This window comes from Tiliqua scincoides, chromosome 2, assembly GCF_035046505.1.
Source record: "Tiliqua scincoides isolate rTilSci1 chromosome 2, rTilSci1.hap2, whole genome shotgun sequence".
Taxonomy (NCBI): domain Eukaryota; kingdom Metazoa; phylum Chordata; class Lepidosauria; order Squamata; family Scincidae; genus Tiliqua; species Tiliqua scincoides.
Genome location: NC_089822.1, coordinates 242,139,950 through 242,167,561, shown reverse-complemented (window position 1 = coordinate 242,167,561; position 27,612 = coordinate 242,139,950). Strand labels below are relative to the sequence as shown.

The window sequence follows — 27,612 nt, the reverse complement described above, 5'->3', positions numbered from 1 at the left end:
ATAGCCTCAGGGCTTGAGACAATTCATTACCTGATCTTGCCATTTCCTTTGTTTATAATGGAGGCTTTGCCAGGCCCTTTGTGACCCACCAAAAATCAGGTCGCAGCCCACCAATGGGTCCCATCCCACAGTTTGGAAACCACTGATCTAGAGATTTAAAGAGAAACAACAAAATTAATCACAGCTTGTGGGGGGGCCACTCATACTCATCACCTTACATGCAAGGTTTTCTCATTTCTTAAGACAGTTAGTGACAGAGGTGTCCTTATGAAGAATGGCACCCTGTGCACAGCTTACATTCTACATCTTGGTGACCTGGAAGTTCAGCAGTGACATAATGATGTAATTGTGTCACCCTCAACCTTCTGGGCTATCCCATTGCATTAAATGCGATAGCCTACCCCTAGATTGCCTCTCTTTGGTGATCCTCAGGCCCTGTCTCTTCATTTTTCTCACCAATTAGTGGCGAAAGCTTGATTGCCGGCAGATGCCTCCCTGCAAAGATCGAAGGACAGATACCCTTCTGGCTGGTACCTGGGGCAAGCTGCCCATCTTGCTATGCTACTGAATTAGGGGTAAAAGTGATCCCCAGAACTGTAAGACTTAAACACATTAATTTTCATATTACCACATGGCCATTCAGACCTCTTTATAGTTGTGGGTACTTGGATTATGAAGTGACATAAAAATTGCAGAAAAGTTTTATGAATTTTTTTTCAGCACTGTTGGGGTACTATAACAGTAATTGTTCTTTATTTACTCAATTTATATCCCACCTTTCTCCCTGAAGGGCACTCGAGGCAGCTCACAACATATTAAAAATAGATTATACATTAAGACACATGAAAAGACCATATTAACCAGTCAGCAGCAAACCGCAGTAATAAAAATCGTTCATAAAAAAATTAATAAAAATCAAGAAGCACCAGTCAACACCAGCGTACCCTTAAAAAAACCCTTCTGGATTCTTATTTCAAAAAGCCTTCAGAAGGACTTCAGGCCTCGCCAGAAGGCTTCTAACAGAGGCCTAACTGCACAATAACTGACTCAGGGTTAAATTAGTTCAGACACAACATTAGCTGGCAATTATCAAAACAATTTTTAGAGAGGCTCAGAGCTGAGAAATCTGAGCAGTGCCTGAAAGAGACATGCATTCTTGTACATGCCACTGTTCGAATATAATGTCAGTGGTTAGACTTTAGCATTCAGAATGACCCTCTTGGAAAAATGCAAGTACCTGTAGTTTTAAGTGATGCATGCCTTTTTATAATGGCACATGGTACCTGTTCATGTTCATGGAAAGACTGTGGCTTTACAGAAGCAAAGAAAAAATTGGAGCAGTAAGTGATTAGCACGTGATTAGCACATTAACATGGTAAATTGTTTAAGTGCAGCCTTCTCAAACTCTGGCAGGTTGTGGTGAAAACAGAGGGATTAATTTACATCAGCAAGGATTCTTGGTGTGACAGTATTAGATAAAATTAGACTCCACCTTCCTGGTTTTTCTAGTTATCTGCCAGGACCTTTGTGACTCAAGTGCACTTCACTGTAATAGCAAATGTTACATAAACCCAAACATGGAGCCTGTTTGGAGGTTGGTGGGCAGACCCAAATTATGATGCAAACCGTTAGTAGCAAGTGTGCAGTGAAGCACAGTTAAATTATGTTGTGCATGGGGGAGTTAAACAAGAAGGCTTTCCAGAATATCCTTTTTCTTTTGCACAGGGCTTGAAAGTTCTGGCTAACTTTTCTGGTGCAGTTTTCAGAGGCAGGAGTTGGCAGGGAGCCCAGTTCTGAATGGAGTTTGCAGAAGGTTGGTATAGTTTTGTACTAACAGGACAAGAAGTGAAGAGACTTGTACTTGGCGCATTTTTTTTAAGTTTGTTTGTTTGCTCTGCCAGAGGTGAAGTTGAATAGTGTTGAAGTCGCATAGATGGCCTTTGCAGAGTTAGTTGATCAAAGTGGATAATCTCAAAATGAGGGATTAACTGCTGCAATCGCCCACGTAAGCCATTCTGAAATGTCATTTGAGTGATTTGGCCAAAGTTCAAAAGCAGATGGCAGTGAATTTGCTATTAACTCAGACGAAATGCATTGAGGTTTGCATTGAGCTGCTGCAGTATTTTGGAACATAATAGCGCTCTTAAAACTGTGTGGTAAATATGCAGTATTGTTTACAAAGCTGATGTCTACAATTCTAAGATTAGCATTTTTGCATGTTTGAAACTCTTCAGCTTTTATTTTGTTAATCATGCTTGTGATAGATGTTTCTCTTAGCAAAATGAGTTCAGTCCACAAAGTGCAGTAGGTTTTCAAGCTGCTTTTGTGCAGAAGTTTGAAGTGCCTACTCTTGTAAAGGAGGAAGCATTTAAGCAAGAGAAACTAAAAGAGGCAAATGATGAAATTGTTTTGTCTCTTAATTCTCACAGCTCTCTTAAAGTTGAATGCTGTTTGGTTTTGTCATTAATAAAAACAAGCTTAATAGTTTAATTTATCAGCTAATCACTCGAAGAGCATATTTAATTCTCCTCCATAGCTATAATTCAGCAATATAAATTTACGAGTCAGTGTGCCATAAAGCAAGGGCTGTTTTGTTTACAGGAAAAAGGGTGATTATTTTGCCATTGTAATTCTTATGTCGCTGAAAGGCGACAATACACAGTCTGCAAACAGATTGTGCAGTTATGTTTTTATACCACTAAGCTTGTGAAAGATAAATTTTTATTTTCTGTAAATCTTTTGCCATCCCAATAAATCTTTTGCTATCTTAATTTTTACTGTGCTGAGTGAGGTTTTTTCCTAGTTTTTTTTCTTTCAGTTTTATATTTTATATATAAATGTAAAAGAATAAAAGTGTTTTCTAGTGTGCATAACTTGATTATATCAGTGATAGGTATGAAATGTTGCATTAAAGTTTCTATTGCAATCTTTCTGTGTACATCACATAGTAAACGTATAGCAGGATTGAGAAAATCTTGAAGTGTTAAAGGAATAATCGTGACAGTTCATTTCTTGATTTTAATCAAATGCTGCTGCTGCTGCTGCTGCTGCTGCTGCTGCTGCTGCTGCTGCTGCTGCTGCTAAAAAGACCAAAACAAACCCCATCTCACTGCAAATTGGCTTTGACCTGAATGCACTTTATTTTGCTTGGTTAATAATGTGCAATAAACTATTATGCCTAACTAAGCCTCCTTTTTGGCACACTTCAGGTGCAAGTTGCTCCTTTTGATTGTTGAAACATATTATAATTTCCCACGCCTCTAGATTTACTGGATAGGAATTGGGGGGGGGGGACCATTGAGGGAAGAAAATGGAGCCAAAGCAAATTCCCCAACCTCAACCCTCTGTCTCCAGGATGCAGTTGTTCTGGCCCTGTTGGATGCAGTACTGCTGTCTACTGAGCCATAACCACCTCTGTTCTTAGAATGTAGTAACAACTGCAGTGTTTCAGAACAGTCAGAAATCTTGCCTTCTGGCCACAGTTGGTTATCCCCGGAAGGTGCAAGAAATCCCTTCCTAACATAACTGTAATTAGAAATTGAGGATTTGACTCTAACTTGCTGGTTTGTTGATTGTACATTGTACGGCAAGCAAGGTTTGTAGCTTGTAGTGCTGAAAATCTTTTTTTTTCATATTTTGGCCAGTTATAATATCTTGTTTCAGATATAATGCCTTAACCATGCTTTGACACTTGGTGACCAAGCATCTGGCTTGCATGCCCCCCTCCGTCCTTTCATATTGTGCAGCGTTTCCCTTCCTTCCTGCTACCACTTCTGATTTCCAGCACACCATGGGTTTGCCTAGAACAGTGGTGTCAAACTCATTTCATACAGAGAGCCAAATAGCATTCATGATGCCTGCTGAGGGCCAGAAACGATGTCCTCAGGCAGGAAGTGATGTCATTAAACAGATCATAACCAAAAATAAGAACCTTTTCTCACTTAGGAAATCATTAGCTTCAAATGACAGAAGAGGAATTACGCAAATCTTGATCATATTTCAAGAGAATAGGAGAGCACAATGTGGACTTTCATATGGGCTGCCCTTTCAGCAGTAACATCTCAGCACTGATCGGCAGCTGAGAGCCTGAGGGCCGGATAAAAAGTGTCCGCGGGCTGCATCCGGCCTCCGGACCATAGGTTTGACACCCCTGGCCCTAGAACATCCAAATTATTTTACCAATGTATAAAGAGTGAGGGAATTGTAGCAAGCAATAACTTGACCTTTTGTCACATTACCTAGTTGTTGACCTGTCTTTGGTGTCAACTGTTACACATCATTGTACCTTGTAATGGTGGGTTCCTTGAAATAGCTTGCACTGAATGTTTCCCAACCTTTTCTACTGTAAAAACAGTAACTTTGTTTAATTAGTGTTTAGTAAGACTAGTTTACTAGTATCCTCTGATGTGCTTTCTAAAACTTTATACCTTTATTTTTACTCTCTCTTCCTAAACTGAGATTTTATTTTCAACACTTTGCTCAGTCTTTTTAAAAAGAAGCGTTACACCGAGGCTTTTTCAAAACTGTCATTTGTCATGTCACTGGCAGATGTTAAAATATTTGTTTATGGGAGAGCAGTCTGTTGTCATTGATAAAGGCTGGATAGATGGTGGTTTCAAGTTGGAAAATCAAAACTCTTGAAGAAGCATGTGTAATGAGTACGCAGTGCATTAATTCATATAATGAAGGTGATAAAGCCAGTATTGTGATTTGCACAGGCATGCAAGTGGGTCATGTGATGTATTTGTTAATGCTGAATTAGGAGGTTCTGTGACTTATGTAAAAATGGAGAATGCCCATCTTTATTACAAAACCTCTGTGCAATTTTATTACTAGAAATAAAATTGCACAGAGGTTTTGTAATAAAGATGGGCATTCTCCATTTTGTTGTGTGGAGAGTTGTGTGTCTCTCTTACCAATTTATCATGGGTTTGTCATGAGTTCTTTTGACTGTCCTGTTCATCCTAGGGGGAATGCAACAAAGCTGATGTGGTTATAGACTATTGCATTGTCCCACAAAAGAATCCTGCATAGTTCAAATTAAACTTGCTTCAGGCATCTGATAACATCATTGGAATACTGAAATTGGAACACCCCACAGGTGTATCTACTGTAACTGAGCAGACTTGGAGGGTCAGCACTCTTAAGACAGGGAACAGATGTGCCCAGGTGGCTCATGTGGAAGCAAAATATTTTAGGCTCAGTATCTGCAAAGGAGGTCCAATCTCTTAGCTTCCTCTTTCCCCAATGTGATATTCAGGTGTTAAAGAATTGGAATTATACTTTGTACAAAGATTTTGTTTATTTTTATAAAGCATCTTAAACCATTCCCCTCCACGCTTCTTCACTTGGAAGTAGAAAGAACATGGAAGGTTGGTTGGGATGCTGTCTTCATACTAGTCACAGCAGTGTTGGAGGCCCCCAGTATTTTGGGATATGGAATTCCTGTGAACTTGGATAGTACAGTGTTGCAGGTCTGTAACAGCTAAAACATGTTGATAGTGAAAGTATTGAGGGTAGTTGGCATGCTGTTGCCTGTTCATAGTTCTTGTTGTTGTCCTACCAGTGGTGGTAAGAGAGAAGGGGAAGGGGGGAAAGTGTGATATCTTTCTGATGCTAGCATCATATTTTCAGGTGTTGGGGTTTTTCCAACTCTGACTTATAATTATTGTGAGTAGCTAATGAAAGGGGAAAAAATTGCTGCATTCTCTGAATTAATACTCTGCTACACAGTGATAAGGAACTGCTTCTAAAAGCTTTTTCAGGTGATTTTTTTGCATGCACTTTTTTTTAAGGAAGTACTTTAAGGAAGTGTAGGAAATTAAAAAAAACAAACATTACAATTACAGCAGTGGCTGCTGAATACAGCAACCAAACCTGCCCCTGGACATTTCACCATTGCCCTGCAGATTGAAGGTCTCTGATGGCCCTCTGCTCTTCCACATCTTGGGCCTAGCCTCCTTGGTGTCACTAGTGACCCTTTTCCAAACTCAGAGAGTACATCATGTGAGCCACTAAGGATTGGGCAAAGCAGAAAACTGTAACTCACAGCACTTGGCTTGCACAGTGTTTCTTTTAATCCTCATAATATTGCCAGTTCAAATCTCACCTGGGCATGTTTGCTATAAATTAATAGCAATTCATAGCCTGTTTTTGTTTTGGGGAAAACATAGTATAAAGAAACCATATGCTTGCCTTCATTGAACTTGATGATGATATGGTTGTACATAATAACTATTGCTGATCTAGGGCTTTGAACAGAGGGTTTTTTAAAACATGCAATACTGTTAATAAGAACATAAGAAGAGTCCCGCTGGATCAGGCCAAAGGCCCATCTAGTCCAGCTTCCTGTATCTCACAGTGACCCACGAAATGCCCCAGGGAGCACACAACAGGCACAACCTGCGGCCTGGTGCCCTCCCCTACATCTGGCAATCAGAGGTAGCCTGTGTCGAAAACCAAGAAAGGTTTTGAAAGCCACTTCATTAAATGATGAGTGTTATATACCTAGTAACTATCATGTCAGGTGGGCCTTTGAAAATAGCTGTGTCTCTCCCTGTTTTCACTCTCTTTGTAACAACCCTGCATTTTTATTTTTAAACATACATTTGCACTTGTTGATATTAAAATGTTTGGACTATGAATACATCACTTGAATATTTGAAGATGTTTCTAGGCATTCAGATAGTTCAGACATTCCTAAATGTGGTGTTTCAATTACAATATTAGAATGACAGATGAGAAAAGCTCCTTCAGTGAAATTACTTTTATCCTCCAGCATTTTGTGTTTTATTCCTGTCAGTATTTTGAAATTGAGGCTAATTATGTCCACTATACTAATAGTCCCAAGGTCAGGGGTGTCATGCTCTGTTGTTTACATGCAGTGATATGCAGTATCTTTCAGTGATCTCTGTCAAATAATGTATAGGCACAACCCACCACGAATGTTTTCTGTTCCGATTTTGTTGAAATGAATGATTCAGAAAGCTGTCAAAATTTACAGAGGTAAAAACAGGATCCAGGAATCACTCTATCCATTGTGCATAATACCGGGGCTTAGCAAAAAGATAGTATGCTCACAGCTGAGATTAACCTAAAACTTTAAAAGCAAAATATATAGAAATTAGGATATAGGAATCAAAATACGTATTCAGTAATTGATTGATTTCCAGCTGCTGCATTGAAAGGCAGCAAGCATGTTCATATTCAGTAAATTGCAGCAGAAGTTCAGCAGTTCTGAGAGCACTTAACTAGATAAAGAAATGAAGAACTTTCTGAACACTTGGACTGGAATGTTGTAGTCGTCATCTTCTGTGGAAACCAGTATAACATGGCTAGCTGGTATGCCACCCCAGTTCTGTTAGCTGCATGGTGCTAGGAACATTCAGAGCAGTTCTATACTTTTTGCTTCCTTCCAGTGTCTGTTGCTGGCTAAATTTTTTGAAGAGTTTGTAAGGCTTCCTGACAAAATTAAAAGTGTTTATTTTGACCTGTAAAGCCATAAGATAGCTTGGACTTCAGTCTCTAAGGCCCAAATCCTAACCAAATTTCCAGCTCTGACATAGCTGCGCCAATGGGGTATGTGATGTGTCCTGCAGTTGGGGGGCAGTCACTGAGGCCTCCTCAAGGTAAGGCAATGTTTTGTTCCCATACCTTGGTGCTGCATTGCCCTTAGGTCTGTGCTAGAAAGTTGGTTAGGATTGTGCCCTAAGTATCTGACTTCAGTCTCTAAGTATCTGAGGCCCAAGCATCCTATGGCTTTATAGATCAAAATCAGCCCTTTTAAGAGAGTTGAATTTAAACTTAGATACTGTCAGCCAATTCTGCCAGCCTCTGTCCCATAGACTTGGCAGTATTGGCCAACATTTGCTTCTTAGTCTACTATTGTGCCTCCTTCATAGAATTAGGGCATAAAAAGATTCATTCTCCACCATAAAACTATTAAATTCTCTGCCTCAGCAGCTACATGATGCAAAAATCCTTTCAGTTGTGCATTTCTTTCAAAGCAAAATCCATCTTCCAAGTTTACTGGATGATTCACTTTTTAGTAAAAGGTGACAGTGAAGTGTTAATGTTATACGTGTTAGTTTTGGGAGCTGAAGGTGGATCTTAAAACATTATCACTTCATTTTCTTTTGTTTTTGTCTTCTGAATAAGCTTGCTTGGTACCTTCTTGACATTCCTAACAATAAACTTTGGCTCTAGCTCAAAATTCATGAGAATCCAATTCAGGAAAAAAATCCTTTACTATGAATAAATGCAAATATTTTTAAAAGAATAATTCAGAAGATACTGTTGTGAAGAATCAATCATTCCTGCTGATGCTGTATCTTTCATCTTCTGGACCTCAGACTTTTTTTTGCCCAGAGTTGATGTTTTTTTTTTTCTCTTCTTCATTCTGGACTAGCTCACAAAATCTACACACACAGCTCTGGTCATGTTTGGAGGGCAACAGGGTGCCTGACTCACAGATTTGAACATCTGTGAGTTTCAGTATCCAGGAGGGGTCTCCGCAGATACCGAGGTCTGCCCTTTACTGCTTTTCAACAAAAAGTAGTTCCTAAAGCAGTTTATGTAGCAAAACAAATAAATGATTCCCTGTCTTCAAAGGTCTTGCAACCTTAAAAAAGATGCAGAAGAGATGCCAGCAACCTTCTGCATGCAAAGTACATGAGCAGCTAACTAGACTAGGTTCACTCACACCTCCCTTCCCCTATATTATACAAAATATATACAAAATATACTTTTGTGTCACTAAATATTTCCAACTGTGATGGAAAACATCTGCTGTACTGATGTTATGACAGCAGGCTACTGCTACAAAGCAAACTAAATTTCAGGACACATTTTGTGTTTATTTATACATGGATTTTTTATACACGGATGTGACTCAACACGAATGGCCACTGCATTCGTGGAGTGCAGAAGAAGAAAGGGGAGAAATGCAGTTTAAAAAACTGAACAGTCCTTTAACAATAACCTCCTTAATGAGAGAGAGAAAGAGAGGGCAGCTGGCTGACAATCCATCAATCCTTCTCTCTCCAGGGGACCCCTCCCTTCCCCCTGAGCACTTGAAAGAAAGGTGATCACTTTGCATTGGTGAAGGGAGGGTCTGAGTGAAGTGCTTCAAGGAGGACTGATTGATGATTGTCTTCTTAATGACTCTTATCTTACATCACAAAGGTCAGCAAGGCTATTTTTAAATCACCAGAGCAAAGAAACTTTGTTTTTTAAATTGATTTGTTATAGTGCGTTTTTTGCCATCCATGTGAGTGCTTGGAATGGAACCCACTTGATTAATAAGGCTCAACCTGTACTTTGATTTAAAAGCATCTTAGAAAGGGAAGTTGGTAGTTTATGTAAAATGAAAGGTCTTTTTGCTGATTACCTCTCAAACACTCCATCCCCCCATTTAAGTGTTTACCTGTTTGCCTCCAAATGTGAGTTCAGGCGGTCTCATCATTAAAAATATATTTTTTGACAACTCTGAAATTCAAGTTCTCACATCTGTTGTATCATACACACCCTAAAGCAGAAGGTTCATGTGACAGGGGCTGTTTCTGTCACACATAGCATGCCAGAATTTTGTGAGGTCCTCTCATGAATTGGGAACTGGCTGAAGACCAGGAAACAGAGAGTGGGTGTCAATCGACAATTTTCACAATGGAGAGAGGTGAAAAGCGGTGTGCCCCAAGGATCTGTCCTGGGATCGGTGCTTTTCAACCTCTTCATAAATGACCTGGAGACAGGGTTGAGCATTGGGGTGGCTAAGTTTGCAGATGACACCAAACTTTTCTGAGTGGTGAAGACCAGAAGTGATTGTGAGGAGCTCCAGAAGGATCTCTCCAAACTGGCAGAATGGGAAGCAAAATGGCAGATGCGTTTCAATGTTAGTGTACAGTCATGCACATTGGGGCAAAAAATCAAAACTTCAAATATAGGCTGAAGGGTTCTGAGCTGTCTGTGACAGATCAGGAGAGAGATCTTGGGGTGGTGGTGGACAACTCAATGAAAGTGTCAATCCAATGTGCAGCGGCAATGAAGAAGGCCAACTCTATGCTTGGGATCATTAGAAAAAGGTATTGAGAACAAAATGGCTAATATTATATTACCATTGTACAAATTGATGGTAAGGCCCCACCTGGAGTATTGTGTCCAGTTTTGTCGCCACATCTCAAAAAGGACATAATGGAGATGGAAAAGGTGCAAAAGAGAGCAACTAAAATGATTACAGGGCTGGGGCACCTTCCTTATGAGGAAAGGCTAACACATCTGGTGCTCTTCAGCCTAGAAAAAATGCGCCTGAGGGGGGACATGATTGAGACATACAAAATCATGCACGGGAAGGATAGAGTGAATAGAGTGATGCTCTTTACAATCTCACATAACACCAGAAACAGGGGACATCCACTAAAATGAGTGTTGGGAGAGTTAGGACAGACAAAAGAAAATATTTCTTTACTCAGCGTGTGGTTGGTCTGTGGAACTCATTGCCACAGGATGTGGTGATGGCATCTGGCCTAGATGCCTTTAAAAGGGGATTGGACAAATTTCTGGAGGAAAAATCCATTATGGGTTGCAAGCCATGATGTGTATGCGCAACCTCCTGATTTTAGAAATGGGCTATGTCAGAATGCCAGATGCAAGGGAGGGCACCAGGATGAGGTCTCTTGTTATCTGGTGTGCTCCCTGGGGCATTTGGTGGGCCACTAGTGGGCCACAGAAAGCTGGACTAGATGGGCCGATGGCCTGATCCAGCGGGGCTGTTCGTATGTTCTTATGTAAAGTTCAAGTTTGTTACAGAACTGATTTCATGGCTTCAAAAGGGATAATGATTATCTTATCTATTGTTTTTCACTCTGGAAGCCTGAGGTATTTCTTTTCTAAGGTATCAGCTTTAATATTGGAGAAATAATAGATTCAGTTCTCTAAGCCAGTGGTTCTCAAACTCTGAGTTTGTGAACTGATGTAAGTGTATGTGGGAAGGGGGCAAGAGCAGTGAAGTGATACCCAGGATTGTGTTGCTCCTGGGGTGAAAAGCTGCTTTTTCACCCTTATCTAAAGCCAGCACCAGCCTCCACAGTGTCCAAGGAACCCCAAAAATTCCTCTGCCGGGCTCCCCAAGCCTCCACAAAGCTAAAAATAGTGTTCAGAACCCAAAACCTTCCTGCCCCTTAAGGTGGCAGAGACTGGACTTCCCTGGCTGGTGGGTCATGACCCACCAATTTAACAACCCTTGCTCTAAGACTTTTACTTAATTGTTAGTCGGTAAGACCAGTTTTTTATTGTTTCTCTTTGGGCCAAGATTTCCCTGCTAAAATACACTTTATCGAACATTGTAATATTACCAATTAATGAACACTGATTGGCTAGTCTAACAAAACAGCCCATTTGATGACTTTTTATTGGTCAAAATGATAACTTTGCATGATCTATAATAGAGTATTTAGTAATTTTTTTCAACCAACACAGTTAAAAAATTTTTTTGCTAGTAGTTACAAAGAGAACTCTCCTGTCATTTCAGAATATAAAAGAGGTTACCAGTGATCTGCCAGTGGATCAGATACTATTTTTAACTGTGACAAGTATTGGGATTTAGGATTTGCTAAGCGTACGGTAGTTAAGAAGGTGGAAATAGCTGGCAATTTTTGTTTGTGCTTCATATAAATGTTCTGTCAGTACTAATATTGGCTCTAGCTACTTCATAAAGCATCAGTGAACTTTTAAGGCCTTCAAATAGTAACTTAGCAAAACCACTCCGGGATTCTCGCCATTGTTTTAAAAGGAGACTTGGCACTTAGTCCTGTGTCCTATTTAGAAGCGCAGAATTTACTAGGCTATAAAATGCAAATACACTTGCACAGCATGTAGTTTTGTAAATAGGCTAAATGACCTGCATTCGATATGAGGCAAGATTTAATTGAGCAGTGCAAATCTATGTACGTTAGAAAAGTATATGTATCACTTTAAGAATTGCTGTAATATTTATGATTGTAATAATTCTTTGTTTGGACTTTGTTTACTTTGGATTTTCATTGGACAATCTGAGTGTTTAGGAAATATTTATTAAAGTATAATTCTTTCTTGGCTTGGATTATAGGTGAATATTTGTGCCTGTGCTACTAAAAGGAAAAACTTGAAGCTAAGTCGATGCTTATTGGGCTCTTTGATAGCTTTTGCCCAGAAGTCTTCAGACTTCTAATATGCATACTGCAGGATTATTATAGAAACTTCTGGCACACTTCTGAGTTTAAAAGATCTGTTGTAAAAAGGCAATGTGCTGGTGCCATCATAGTATTTAAGTTAATCATGAGGGGTTTGGGACTTGCAGCCATGGAGGAGTGGATGAATTGGCTGCATGCTAATTCAACAATTTTATTTAAAAAAGTGAATTTTGATTCTTTATATGCAAGTTTTTTTTCTAAATGAAAATGATTTATGATATGCCCAGAAATTATTTTGATATACAGGTGTGTCTCACTCAAGGAGGGGGATATATTCTCCAGTCCCCATTGTTATGCAATTAGGTTGTTAAGCAAACATTCAGCCCAATCTTGGGCCTTTGTAGTGTAAAGGGACACTTGCTGGGCGTGCAGGCTACTGCAGACTGATTGCCTCTTCTTTGTATTAAGAGCTTCTTCTTTGTTGTGTAAACAGACTTTCTGTTGAGTACTATAAGAGACCTGATTGTCGGTGTTATTTTGTTTTGTTAATTGAATTTTAAAAGTAACTAAAAGTAATTAGTTTTTTATATAAAAAAATTAATGAAAGTAATTAAAAGAATTAATTTTTTAAGCCCAATTTTGCATTATAGTCGTGTTATTTCATTTTACCATAGCTTGATATACAGTGGGTCCTCCTTATCCATGAGCTCGGGATCTGTGGATTTGACTTAACCTGAATCCAATCCACAGCAGGAGGGCTTAACAGGACCTCCTGGACACAACCAGAAGTGTCTTCCAGTCATGACAGAGAAGTCTTCTGAGGCATGGGGAAGTCACATTCCCAGACTCTTCTGAGAGGCACTTCTGGTTTGCTGGAAAAATGAAAGTTCCTCTTAGAAGCAATGTGTCTCCCAGCAATGTGTCTGTCCGTTCCGTCCCCGTCCCCCGATTTGATTATTCATGGAAATTGGTATCTGCAAGGGGTTGAAACTGTAAGTACCTTATATTCAGACAGTAATTGCTAGTATAGCCAGTATTGGAGGTGAAATAGCATGCCAACTAAACCAAAAGGTACCTAAAATAAAAACTGAAAATAGAAATGTTCAGCATGGTTGTAAACAAAAGGAAGTTCTTCTCTTTTTTTTTTTTAAGAAGATTAACTTGCCTTAACAGATTTCTCCATAGTGTATAATGTCAGTATTATTTCAAAATGGGACAACCTATACAAAAACCTGCACCAACTCTTTACCAGAAGTAATACTGGGATAAGTACACACCACAAACAACAATCCATCTTTCAAATTTCTTTTAACACTCGGTGGAGGGGGGAAATCTGTCTCCAGCTAAGCAATTTTTGCCAGTATAGGTCGATCAGTTGGCATCTATGGAATCACCAAAAGAAGTTGAGGATAGTTTAAAGCAGCAGACCTGTTGGCAGACCGATCCTGTGATGCCCTACAATTTCAACCCAGAGCTGTGGCAGCCAGTGTGATGTTCAGGCAAAACATATGGTTGCACAGTGAAATAGCTGTGAACCTGGGTCCATTCACAGGAGCCAAGTTGTTTGGAGAATTTCTGGATGCAGTGTAAACCAAAGATAAGGAAAGGGTACTTCCCACGACAAAGACAGATGAGAACAAGTTCAAGATGCGCCAGCCCTTTCATTTTGCCTGTCTGATCAAGGATATTCAGGTTTCAAGTCATGGTGGAGGATTGCCCCAGAGATTCCGGTTGGAGATCCAACTCTAGTGCCTGCTCTTCCACAGCTTTCTCCAAGAGAGCAATTAAACACCAACATCCTTCCTCAGCCAGGGGCACTTGCAGCCTGAGCCTAATTGGAAGCAGGCTAGTACTGCACGGTTTGCCCACGAATGGATCAAGACAACACTGGAAGCCTGAACTTGAAAAATAATGGTCCAGGGGTATATGCTCAAGTCTGTACACTGGCCATGGAATAGATTCCAGCAAACACCAAAATCCAAGAATCGAATGGAGCATGCATTGATCACACAGACCATAATACATTTGCTCAACATATTGGTTGTAGGATTTTACTCCAATTTTTAATTGGTCCCAAAAAGAATAAGGATGCAAGAGCGATTCTGAATCTGACTTGCTCCTTGCAAAGGATCTTGTTCAACCATTTTAGCATTTCACTGCTCTACATCTTGCAGCTGTCAAAGGCCCATTGGTCCCAGTCACAGGAAGTATTTGCGCTTCTCATATGATGCGGACCATTATCAGTTTCAAGCATTGCCCTTTTGACTCGTGTCTGCTCCTCAGGTAGTCATAAAGGTTCATATTGCTTTGGTGGCTCATTGGGACAACAGGGTATTTATCTCTGCCTGTACCTGGGTGATGCCCAGATCAGATTTTCATTCAGGGAAAAGAGGCAGAGTGACGTGGGTTTGATAGTAGCATGCTTCCAGTCAGATGATTTTGTCTGATGAAGAAAAGTTTGCCTTTTTTGTTTCAGCACCTGGAATGTCTGGGTTGATTCTTGACAGTGCACAGCATATTTCTTACAGTACAACACCTGCCACATTCATCTGCCCTAGAATTTCCTGTTGCCTATGCAATTGTGTGGTTGTGGCCTATGAAACTTCGGGGAAGGCTCCATTGGCAGGGATCACTGCTCATTCAGTTAGGTGAGCTGTGACCTTCACTCCTTTGGAGGGTGATTCTTTCCCTGAATGAGATTTGTTGGGCAGCCACTTGGACATTAGCCCATACGTTTGTTTTCTGCAAAACTGATGCCTACTGCTCTGCAAATGGTGCATTTGAGAGAAGGGTTCTACAGTATGTTTGGGATGCTTGAATTGGAGGTACACTTGTAGATCCGCCTGGGGGGTAGCAGTGCCCTTATATGCCCGTAAGAGTCTGGAATAGGAGTTCAGGTTGCCCTCCAAGTCCTGGGAAAGAACAGAAATTATTATTATTTTATTCACATCAAAATGACCACACACTGATAATGATCACTGATAATGATCGTATACACACAAAAACTACAACATATATCAACTGGTAAATCCTCATCCACACAGACATCTGCCTGACGTCTAGGTGTAGTTGAGGAACCAACGAAGGATGGTCGCTGTGCCAATTATGGCGGTCTTCTGTAATTCGGCTGGTGTTATTGCAAGGGCGTCCAGTTGTGCAAAGTACTCATTAAATTATGTTGATATGGTTCCTAGTGCACCAATTACTATCGGCAGCACTTTTACATGCTTTGTCCAGATTTGTGTCAATTCTATCCTCAGGTCGCGGTATTTGGATACTTTCTCCTGTTTTTCTCCAAAATTCGTGAGTCGCCAGGAATGGCGACATCTATGATTAACCCGTGCCTGGCTTCTATGATTAACCCATGCCTGGCTTCTATGATGGTAATATCTGGAGTATTGACCTCCACGTGTCTGTCAGTCTGCATCTGAAAGTCCCACAGGATTTTGACCTTTTCATTTTCTACTACTCTATTATTATTATTATTATTATTATTATTATTATTATTATTAAACAGGCAAGTTTTATTAGACATACATTAATGTAATGAACAAAAGGGACGGCATACAATTACAAAGTCACTAATAACCATAATCAATTGCTTTTTACCCAGGTGAGCATAATTTAAAAATTTACTAAAATAGAAAAACTATTAAACACAAATATAGATAAATGTGAAAAGAAATTATTATGGGGCATTCACTGATCTTTTCTCAGGTTAACTACTTTATTGTTGGGGCTTCTGCCTTCTTTAGTATATGTGGGGGAGATATTTACTGTGGGGAATGTTTACTGTGCTTTCTTTGTTGTTGCATACTTGCTTGCTTCCCCTTTTCTCCATAAAGGATGTTGTCTTTGCTCATGCTGGTTAGGCAGCAGTTCCATTTTCCGTTTTTCCACTTTTTTTTCCTTCTTGGTTCCTGTTCGGTTACCCAGTTTGGTCTGGAAGAGCATTGCCACCCCTCCTCTTAGAGGTGCTTCTGTAAACTTGAAGTCCTGGTTGCTCTCCGTTTCTGTCTAAACTCTTTGGCAGTCATCAGTGAACGTAAACTCTCCATGAGCTGATAGCGACTTGTTTATAAAAAAGTAGCCACCCTCTTTGTGACACTCCCAGGAGCACTGGAAAAATAGGTCAGGGAATGTTGTGAACAACAGTTCAGCAGTAGAGTATATACACTGCAAAAATATCTTCTCACTCAGCATTGACTTCACTTTTACTGGCAGCCAGTTGAAAGTAAATTAAGTGTTTAGTAAATCAAGGTAACTTAAAAAATATGGTTTCCTTAGTTGCGCCTTGAATACTGTAGTGTCTAGTTGCAGTTTAGTATATTTAGTCTTGATGGTTCTAATAAAATAGGAGATAAAACTCCTGTATAACCATTTTGACTATTTATGTGGAGCTTCTTGATGTCCTCTTGTCAGAGCATTCTGCTATAACTGGGTCAGATTATGAAAGGGGAAGGGGCTGGAGATCGGTCTTGCTTATAGAATTACAGTAACTAAACAGAAGTTGAAATGTATTCTGGATCTAAGAGTTTGGTAGTGGCAAAAATAACTGCCACAGAGCATAAATAGGGGTGGAGAAGGGTGCAAACATATTTGTGCTTCTGTCATAGAAAATGCTAGACTACTCAAAAATACCTAGATATTCAAAGGAGATATACCTAGATATTCAAAGAAGAACTTTGCAGCTTTTTTTCCCTAATGTCACAGTAGTGTTGTACTTTCGCAGGCATGTTGCTAGAATTCATTTCATAATATTACAGATTTTGTTGACACCACAACTGATACGTAGAACCTTAAGAAAAGTTTCTAACACTTGTACAGTCGTGCCTTAACTTGTGGATAATCAGATCCGTGGGTCAGGGCAAAGAAACCTGCTGAACATGACCAGAGTTGTGCTCCAGTCACATTTGAAGGCCCTTCTGAAGGTCAGGGAGGCAGTGCGCAGCCTCCCCGACTCTCAGGAGGCCTTCTAAGACCTCCAAAAGGCCGAAAAAACAGGTTATATTGAGTTTTCGATATAATGCTGATTTTTCAGCTTTTCAGGACTCCGAAGGCCTCCTGAGGGTTGGCATGGCCTCCCTGAACCTCAGACGGGCCTCCAAACACAACTGGAGCCGAGCTCCAGTCACATTTGAAGGATTACAGGTCAGGCATATCTATGGGCATATCGATATCCAAATCCACATGTATGCAGGCACAACCTGTAGCTGCAGAACCTGTAGGTGCAGAAAAATAAACAAACCTTTTGGCAGTACCATTTATCCTAAAGGTTTGAAAAGTTTCAGTTATATGTACTGAAAGGCATATAAAGTAAAATGGTCCACAATTTAATTTCTTTCAAATTCTTATGGATTAAGTGTTCTAAATTATGTTTGTGATTGTTGGTATGCTACTTTGTAGCAAAATCTGCAGCTAATATTATATTTTGGTTTGGAAGTAGAGCAATTCAGTTCTAGCAGTATGAAGATAGCAGGAGAGTACACACCTGCATTGATCAGCTTCAGAACTGGTTAACATGTGTATGTTAATCACGTAATGACTGCAATATGAAATAATGACTTGTAGGTAGTCTGACTGGGCTATTCTAGAAAGAACTTCCTTATCAAAGTGCTTTTCAAGGGATTTACTTCACACATTCAGATATCATTCAAGTGCCATACTAGTGTGTCTGAACCAGTCTAAAACCTTACTATTTTAATCATGTTGTGAACAGCCTAGGATAAGCAGTCCTGTGCAGAATGACAGCATAGAAGTCAAAAAATAGTGTCCTGCAAATAGCGTCATTCTGGGTGCAGTTGGGTGCTCCGCATACGTTATTTCATTAATCTTTTCAACAAGCTGGGTCAGTAGTATCCTAATCTGCAATAGGGAGCTTTTGGGGGGAGGAGGAAAGAGAATTGTTTGAATTGCAGGCTTACCAGTATCACTTATTAACCACTGTGCTACACGTTTGTACTTTCTAATTTTAGGGAAACAAATTGAACTTCTTTTTACTGTTTGATATAAATAGTATTGGCTTGGGAGGTGGGATGGCTTGTCCCTCTTATGGAGAGGGGACAAAATGCAAAAGCATAGATTGGTATGATTACAGTCCTGCTGTGACTTGGAAAACACTGCTTGCATGGAAGCAAGGGGGAGGATTCAGCTCACTTAGAAACTGTTTCCATGTTCTGAGTGTTCACTCACATTTTTCCCTTCCAGAAAGAAGACACAGCTCTTCCAGCAAGCCACCTTTGACCCCTCCTTCCTCTTCAGTATTCTCCTTATTTTCGTCTCTGTCTTCAAAAAGCAAAGGTAACAGTGGAGGTGGGAACAGTCGCTCATCCAGTGGTGGAGGTACTAGTGCATCGTCGTCATCCACTACTAAGTTGTCGAAATCATCCAAAGACAAGGTGCAAAACAAGTCAGTGAATCTGGTACATAGCAAAGGTCCCCATGAAAAAATGTGAGTATATCTTTGCAGAGAGCCTAAAATACTATCGTCTTAATAGTGTGTTTGTGTTTTTGAAAGGTGTCTTTCATTCACATTGACTAGGACCCAGTGCAGATACCATGTGAATCCTCTCCCTGCACCTTTTCCCTTTTCTCATCTAGACTATAGCAGTATAGTGGGGCCTCCTTCTCTGTGTCTTGGCATCCATGGGTTTCATGGATGCCAAGCTATCAGCTAGAGGGCCTCGGAAGACTTCCCCGACACAAATGGAAGTCACTTTAAGCACCAGAGTCTCGTCCAGACTGAGACCCTCAAGTCACAGATTTAGTTATCTGTGGAATTCCTGGAATGGATTCCCTGCTGATACTGAGGGCCACTATACATATGCAGAGGGCATGATGCTACTAATTGTATACCATTGTAAGCTATCCTCTGATATTAATCTGAAATGGAAAAGAATATAAATAAATAACCATGGTTGTATTCAGCTAAAGTCTGAAATCAGAGTGTGAGACTGGATTGCAAACCATGGTTAAAAGAGACTGGTTAGTGTTGATCTTGGTGTAGCTGTAGCAGTGCATCATGATTAAGCCATTTCTGCCCAACATTACATTTATGCAACAGGGACAAAATATGTACACCTGTGGGCTGGGCAAAAATGGGTTTTAATGCTAGAAAGAGAAGGGAGTTCACTTGGGGGAAGAAGAAAGTTTGAAGGAAATGTATGAGTCTACAAAGTGCTTCTAAAACATATTTGTACTAGTTTATGATTTTCAGGTGTTCTTTCAGGTGGTGCATTGCAACCCAAACTTGTAACCCAACCTAAGTGTGCACCACAACACTTCTTAGTTTTTGGAAAGGAGAAGGAGAAACAAAAAGGGAAAAAAGAATATAGAGAGAGACCAGCATAGAGTTGGTCACAAGTTTAAAACTGAGATTCAGTTTGGGTTGGACCTCAGTATGAAAAAGGTTAAAAACTACTGTAGTAAAATACCCTAGATGCCAGGGTATTGGGGCATCTGGAATAGAGGGAACTGTAAATGATACATGATGAAGTAACAGTGCAGCTGGGGATTACGTGTGTGTTCAATACCAGCAAAGACCAGATAAGAAAGGTGGTCTATCTATTGTGTGACTATTACATGTAGTCTTCCCCTATATTTCCAGCATGCCTCCATCTGTCAAAGTGGAAAAAATACATCCAAAGATAGATGGTCCAACCTGTTCTACTACTGTGAGCTCCTCAATAAAGACCGGCCTTAATCCCTCAATACCAAAGCCACCCTTGCCTTCCCCTGGACAGATACTGAATGGTAAAGGTCTTCTTTCTGTGCCTCCATATTTGGAAAAGAAACAAGATGAGAGTACAAATAATAGGAAATTTTTACACACAAGATTGTCACGTAAGTAATTTTTAGATAAGAGTTTTGTTTGTATAGAATATATATAAAGAAAAGTAATTATAACCTACCGTGAGTGTGTGAGAAACACCATAATGCTATACAAATGCTAAATATTTGTTCTTCTGGACACCATGATCCAAACCTGGGGTCTCCAAACTTTTTGGCCAGAGGGCTGCATCAAATATCTGGTACAGTGTTGAGGGCCAGAAAAAAAAAATTTAAATATAAAATTTAAATAAATAAATTAGAGATGGAACTTAGATGAGTGAATAATTGAATGAATGGGCTCATTCATTCAACCTCTCTGGCCCTCAGAACCCAAAAGCAACCAGAGCACAGCTCTGTTCATGTTCGGTTGAGTGGGCCAGAGGCTTTCAGGGGACAAGAGACTGGCCGCAGGCTGGATAGAGGCTCGCTGCGGGCCGCATCTGCCCCCTGGACCGGGGTTTGGAGACCCATGATCCAAACCATCATATGCAGTGGTCTGTATATTCATAAGACTATTCATGTCTATCCTTCCTCTGCCTCAAATTCATGGCTCTGTGATGCAGTGCACCCTGATGCTCAAAGAGCTGCCACTTGAAGGGAAAATTAGTAGAGAAGTATGGGTAGAAAAGTAAAGGCTTTGGAAAGTAAGTAGAAACATGGGGGGGGCACGACAGAGATATGTCCTCTCCCCTCTTGTGTTTTATGCCTTCGAAATGTATTTTAATAACTGTGCAAGATCATTTGAAATATTAGGCGGGTATAACTCCTGTACAATATAACTGTACCATATTAGGCAGGTATAACTTCTGGGTAACTATGTACAACTCTTAGGTTGTCTCAATGGGTTCCCATTCCTCTATTCTTCTGTACCATGTGAAAGAAACTGGTGTGTGTTTAGAAATAAACACATAAAATCTTGAAACAAATCTAAATCTAAAATCATGTGAGAGCGTGGAGAAGCTTATTTCAGTTCACACAATACTTGAGTTCCCTGAATTCCATGAAGATAAATAGTGAGTTGGTAACTGTAGGTCTTTTAGATTCTGATTAGAGAGAGAATTTGAGAGGCTGGTATTTTTCAAGGCAATGCTATTTATTGCTTAAAAGGCATGATAGGAGTTTCATGTGGTTTCAGAAATTTCAGGAAAACTCTGTTTTTCTAGATGTGTTCCTCTCTGAATCTCAGTCAATATCACAAAATGGGCCTTTGTTACTGTTATGCATGTAAATAGATGAGTGCTACTATTTCCTTTAGAAAAGTTTTATTGATCCACATTTTATTTTATTTTTTAACTATATAAGCTCAGTGGTAAGAAATCATTTTCCTTGTAGAAGAAATAGTGTAAACCTATATGCAGGACAAGGGTTAAAGGAGTATGACAGCTGAAATCAGTGGAATTTATTCATGATTTAGAAAGTTAGTTGTAAACTTAGGATATAACCCATAATATGTAACTAGCTCATGTTAAAAAATGTATGCAAATAAAAACTAGAATATATTGGACTGTTATATTTAACCATTGATTTCCGATCTTTTTCATCTCACGGCACACTGACAAGGCACTAAAATGGTCAAGGCACACCATCAGTGTTTTGACAATTGATAAGGCACACCGCACTGCTGGTGAGGGACTCAAATTCCCAAATGGCCTAGTAATAATTTATCCTCCCCCAGATTCCCACAGCGCACCTGCAGACCATTCGTAGCACACCAGTGTGCCGCAGCGCAGTGCTTAAAAATGGCTGTATTAGACGGTGTGATTTTTGCAAATGCCTAAGTCGATTCTAATTTTTAGCAACTACTTTGACCCTTAATTCACATTTCTTTGCAGGAAAAAATTAATGCTAATTGAGATATTCCACGTGAGCTCTGTTTGATGGGTTTTATTATGAAATAGTGACCAGTGTGTTTTTTTTTAAAAATAATAATAAAAGGTTTAAAAAATTGGCCAGTAGTGTCTAGCATGTTTTGTATCTCAAATTTCAAACCAGTTTTGAGCTTGGTTCTGTATTATAGTAAAGAAATTAAATTTACAAGAGTTTGTCTAACAATAGGGGCTTTTTTGCATTTAACAGAGAGAGAATTTGACCCCGATATCTACTGTGGCGTCATTGATGTGGAAACGAAGAAGCCCTGTACTAGGTCTTTAACATGCAAGGTAGGATACCTTCCTAATAAATAAACTTCTTTGAATATTAGGACAAAGATCACTCAACCCCCTAAAGCAGATCAGAAAACTACAGGTGTGGGGCACTTACAGGGATAAGGTCTCCAATCCCCATTGTTATACTGTTAGGTTGTTAAGCCAATTCTCAGCCTAATCTTGGGCCTTTGTTGTATAAACAGACACTTGCTGGCTGCGCAGGCTACTGCAGACTGATTGCCTCTTCTTTGTATTAAGAGCCTCTTCGTTTTGTAAACAGATACTCTGCTGCTGGGTATAGGAGACCTGATTGCCTCCTTAAGAGCCACTTTGTTGTGCTTTGGCTACCGTCCTATATGTGATCTGTCGTTAAGCAATCTGTCATTAAGCAACCCACACCGCCGTGTAGGGTAGAGGCTAGTAAAAGGTCAGGTCTAGACTGCAGAAATTCTAGTTTTACTTCAAAGTTTTTATCAAATTATTGAAACACTGCAGCCACCTCTTAAAGGGTTGCTTTTCCAAATGCTTTGAGTTCTACTGTAGTCTCAAGCCTTCCCTGGTAAATTGTGGGCATCCAAAAGATTTGGCGAAATACGTGTTCTATATACATATGGTTTGTTTATTGTGGAGTAAGACAAGACAAGCCCACAGAAGGAGAAAATTCAGAAAATGGAGATTTAGATACTGACGTTTTCCTGTACAGCCAGACATATGGAATGACTAAATTTGAAGCAATAACTACTTAAAAACAAATTTTGAAACGTGGTCTGAATGCCCTTGTGTTGATTTTTTTTTGAAGGAGTTACCATGTTTCCTCAGCTTTGTAACCAAACTAGTGCTGTATGTTTCCACATTTTTATTAGATTTTTTGAATCTGTGACTGTAATTGAACTGAGTACTTTAGACATATAGAGCCATACATTAGAGTATTTATAGCTATCCTGAGCAGAAGAAGAGTTGGCAAACTGTACCCTTTCATTGCAGTGCACAGCTGCTGTATTATCAGCAAGGGAAGCACCAGCTAATGTAAATGAACTAAAAGAGACACTCTGTGTCTTGGGGGATATTACTGGTATTTCATGAATATTATTACAACATTCCTGTTCATCAAGTCCTAAATTTAGGAACGTCACAAAAGCGCTATAGGAGTCTGGATATAAAATTAAATAACTTGTCTAATGGTCTCGTATGTCATGCATCTGGTGCCATATGCATTGATTTTGGTTTATCATGAAACTAGAAGGTTCACAGTGATTATTATCTGTGAATTTAATTCCTCTATAATATCTTCATAATTTGGGTGCAAGTCTCATGTATGCAATTTACAGGTCCATTTTGGGAAATAAGCATGTTCTGAGTCTCCCTGATAGATGTGGTGGAGCAGTAAAACCTTTTTCCCTTTCTACCCCATATTCCTGATGCTCTTCTTACAGTCCTGTCCCAGATTCCCAGAGCTGCAGGGCTTCCTCCCTGATCTCTCTATCATCCATTCTTCCAATACTGCCCCCTTTCAACTCCTACTTCAAAACTCAATATAACCTACAAAGCTGTCAACTCTCCACTTCAAACCCCACTACAACCAATGGGGTTGTGCAAGAAGAACATGAAGCCACATCCCCATGCCTCACATGTTCTTTCAACACATCTAGGCCTTTCATTTACCTGGAAACAGATTGACTTGAACCATGAAGGCACATTCTGTTGCTGCTATTCTTTTGCATTTATCCTCAATAAACATACTTATTCTCAGTAAATTATTCTCCAGTGTGTCATCCATTGAGTTTTCCTGAAAGCAAACGGAATTCATACTAGGTCAATGTGAGCCCTTGAAGTGCTATGTTATTAATGACCAAGTAAATAATTTTATATATTCAGGGCATTTTTGTATAATGTGCATGTTTAATTTTCACAGTTCCTCCTTAGTCTGGAATAAACTTGCTCTCTTTTGATCTGTTTTGCTCTCTTTTTACAGACACATTCCCTAACTCAACGGAGAGCTGTACAGGGTCGAAGAAAACGATTTGATTTATTACTAGCTGAGCACAAAAGCAAAACCAGGGACAAAGAATTACTCCGCCATTTGGATCATCATCAGCAGATGCCCCCTCTCAGGGAATCACATCCCTCACCTTCAAGGACTTCCCAGGAGCTGCACCAAAATTCTCATGGAGTTATTCCTACAGAATCAAAGCCTTTAGTACCTAATAAACCCAAACCTCACACCCCCAGTCTTCCAAGGTAAAGAAAATCTTGAACATCATGTGGGTCTTTCTGGCGGTATTTTGTTGAAGAAACTCAAATTTTTAGTACTGTTCAGCATTGTGTCTAGTAAACGCTTGTTTGAATGTCTGCTCCATTTATGTAAGTGAAGCTGCATTGGTTCATCCATGTAAGATGCTTTTCATTCTCACTGTAGTGCTGCAGCATGATACCAGAACTACCAAGGAGATTCTTACATTCAGCAAACCATGCAATTGCTCACATTATGACCTCACATCTTTTCCAGGTTTAATAGCGTAACATGGTAGTGCATTTGTGCTCACATAAGAACTGGGCAAATCTGTATCAGCTCTGTTTACTGAACTTATTACAGTAGCAAGTTAATGAAGATGAATGATAAGCAGAGTTTCAGAATTGTTGGCTGATTCTCTTTGATTTTCTCTGCAAAGCGGTCCCTATCATGGTCTTACCTCCATGTTTTCCTCTTTTCCTTGAGGCAAAGAGGACAGCACAAGTTGTAACTGCTTTGCAGTCTGAGGCTGCAGTCCTAACCACACTCTCCTAAGAGTGTGGTTTATCCTAATTTGTTTATCCTAATTTGTTTCCCCATTGAACAAAATATGACTTACTTCTGAGTAGACCTGGTTAGGATTGTGCCCTGAGACATTCAGAATGCTGCAGCAGAATCCAGGCGTTGACCCTGTCTCCCACACTCCTCTTTTCCTGCTCTAAAGCAAGAGAGGAAAGCATAGATCTTGGTTTTGGGGCTGTACTTGACCAAGGTGTCCAGGGTGCCTCTGCCAAGCATGACCAAGGAAACACCACTTCCATTTCTTTCTCCAGAACAGGAAAGTGTGGGACTTGGCTGGCCTCCACTAAATGCGACCAGCACTCACCACCACCACCCCTGAGGAGTGCCAGCCCATGTGCCACAGTGAGGGTGGTGACTGAAATTGTGAAAGCTGAACAGCTCCTTTTAGATGGTTTCAGTCACTATGACTTCCATAATGTCGTTAATAGACCATGCTATTAGGATATAAATGCCAAATAAATTGAAAAAAAAGAAGTGGTCAAAACCAAAGACTTTATTATGCCTTTTTAGAATTGTGTACCAGAAGTTAAAATATACCTCTTCTTAGAAGAGGGGAGAAATATTTGAATTCCTACAATAAGCTTTTCTTGGAATTCCTGAACATTGGAACTAGGTAGCTTGCGTAAAGTATGTTTGAGAAAAGACTGTTAAACTTTCAGAGAAGGAGGGGTTTGTAATTATCAGTGATTGAGCAGGTCCGAATTACAGCTGGCTCACATGGTTATTTTTAGCAGTTCTACTGTGTTTGACAGTCCCTGGGGATGCAGTCACATGGAGGAATGTGCTGTGTGAACTGGTAGTACATCATTCACTGTGTCACTCTTTTTGCAGCTCCATGTAACTATACCATATGTATGCCCAGTAACAGCTGGTGGAAGAAATGACCATGTGAAACCATCTCCTATGATTAAGTGTTCCTGTTGTTGTCCAGCTATCAAAGTTTTTTTTAAAGATACTATTGCATTTTTTGTGATTATATGATACAAAAAAATTGAAACACCTGACCGTATAGCTTTGTTATTTTATATTAAAGTATATACATTAACATGACATTGAAATACAGCTTAATTTTACAAAGAATCTGTGTGTGAGAGAGAGATTAACAATGTAAGAAACAATCCTAACCAGGTTTTCTCAGAAGTAAGTCCTATTTTGTTCAATGGGGCTTACTCTCAGGGAAGTGTGGTTAGGATTGCAGCCATAATTACTGATACTTAACTTGCCTGTTTATATTTTATCTCTAATTACATCGATACCTCAGTATTTGTGGAGGTTTTCAAACTAGACAACAAATACCTCCATAACTAACCTTTTTCCATCTCTCCACGAACAGCATATGTGATTCTCCTCCTTGCCCTTTTTGCTTCACAACAACTTTGTAAATAAAATAGGTTAGGTTGAGAGATGCTGAGAGGCCAAAATCATCCTGTGAGCTTCATAGCTGAGGGGGATTTTGAACTTACTTCTCCATCTGACACTGCTACCACTCTGGCCTTCATATCTGACTTCTTCCTACTGATGTTGCTGAAGCAGGAGGCCCTCTTGCTTTTTCAGTAGGGAAGAGACTTCATTTCATAATTGGCCTTCATACTTGTTATCAAGGAAGGTAGTTAAGCTGGAGTTATTTAGTAACAAAATTAGAACTGGTTGGAATAAGCCAGTGGTTCCCAAACTGTGAGTCATGGAATCCTCACAAAAAGCCTGGTGCCCTATTCAGTGTATAGCATTTTAGCCCTAATGGGAAGCTGTGGCCAATGTGGCCCAGTAGGTCAGGGGAGCTGCTGTCAAAGAAGTTTGGGAACCACTGGAGTAAACGTAGGACCACAATCACTATTAGGAGAGCAAGGTTGTGAGATATAATCTTTGTCTCAGTACCTTGATATCTTCTTCAGCCAGAAAGAAAGAAAAAGAATAGAAGGAAATAAATTCCTCTTCTATATATTCTTGGGTGTTACATAGATGCCTAGTTAGGCTAGCTGCCTTCAATCAATGTGAACATTTTTGTTTGTGACTCTACTGTTGCACTAGTCTGTTAACTCATTGAGCCAATTTCTTTGAGTTTCATTTTGCACATAAATACCTTCCCCATGAACCACTTCTGTATAAACTCCCTTGATTACATGTGCTTTATGAATTGTAGAACCTTTAAAATATCTGCATTGTAGGATGGAAACTTGTATGAACTGAGGAACATGCCTTGCACTGAATGATTTTTTTTTTTCTTCATGAAGGCCTCCAGGCTGTCCAGTCCAGCACAGCGGGAATGCCCCTAGCGAGTCTCCATCAGTCCATGAATCTCCACACGCTCCCTTATCTGCATCAGATCCAGCATCTCGGTTATCCAGTGATGAGGGAGAATGTGATGAGAAAGAAGAGCCTGTTGAAAAACTGGATTGTCTTTATTCAGATCATCATCCTCAGCCGGCTGCTGTACGTTTCCAATTGCGTGCTTGTTAAGAAGCCCATTGCTTTGCTCATAAATTTATGAGTTAGCAAGTTTTTTCTTGTCTTAGTATCTTGAAGGAGGAACATTAAAATGCAGTTATGGATTTGGATGAACTCCTGAATAGTGGGCACTTCAATATTGGATTCCAGAATAGTAGGCACTGTGGTTGGCTGCAGTTGCTACAGTAGACATTAAAATATTCTGAAGGCACAAGTT

At 39.9% G+C, this 27,612-nt stretch overlaps 1 protein-coding gene across 4 annotated transcripts in view; it reads left to right on the top strand.

The window, feature by feature from the left end:
- ATXN7 (ataxin 7) overlaps positions 1-27,612 on the top strand; it is a 136,196-nt gene that overhangs the window by 100,066 nt on the left and 8,518 nt on the right. For all 4 annotated transcript variants that reach the window (XM_066615005.1, XM_066615007.1, XM_066615004.1 and 1 more), the window contains 5 exons: positions 18,372-18,615; positions 19,771-20,006; positions 22,071-22,153; positions 24,111-24,376; positions 27,182-27,380. In XM_066615005.1, coding sequence (XP_066471102.1) covers positions 18,372-18,615; positions 19,771-20,006; positions 22,071-22,153; positions 24,111-24,376; positions 27,182-27,380 — 1,028 coding nt within the window. The remainder of the gene's footprint in view (positions 1-18,371; positions 18,616-19,770; positions 20,007-22,070; positions 22,154-24,110; positions 24,377-27,181; positions 27,381-27,612) is intronic.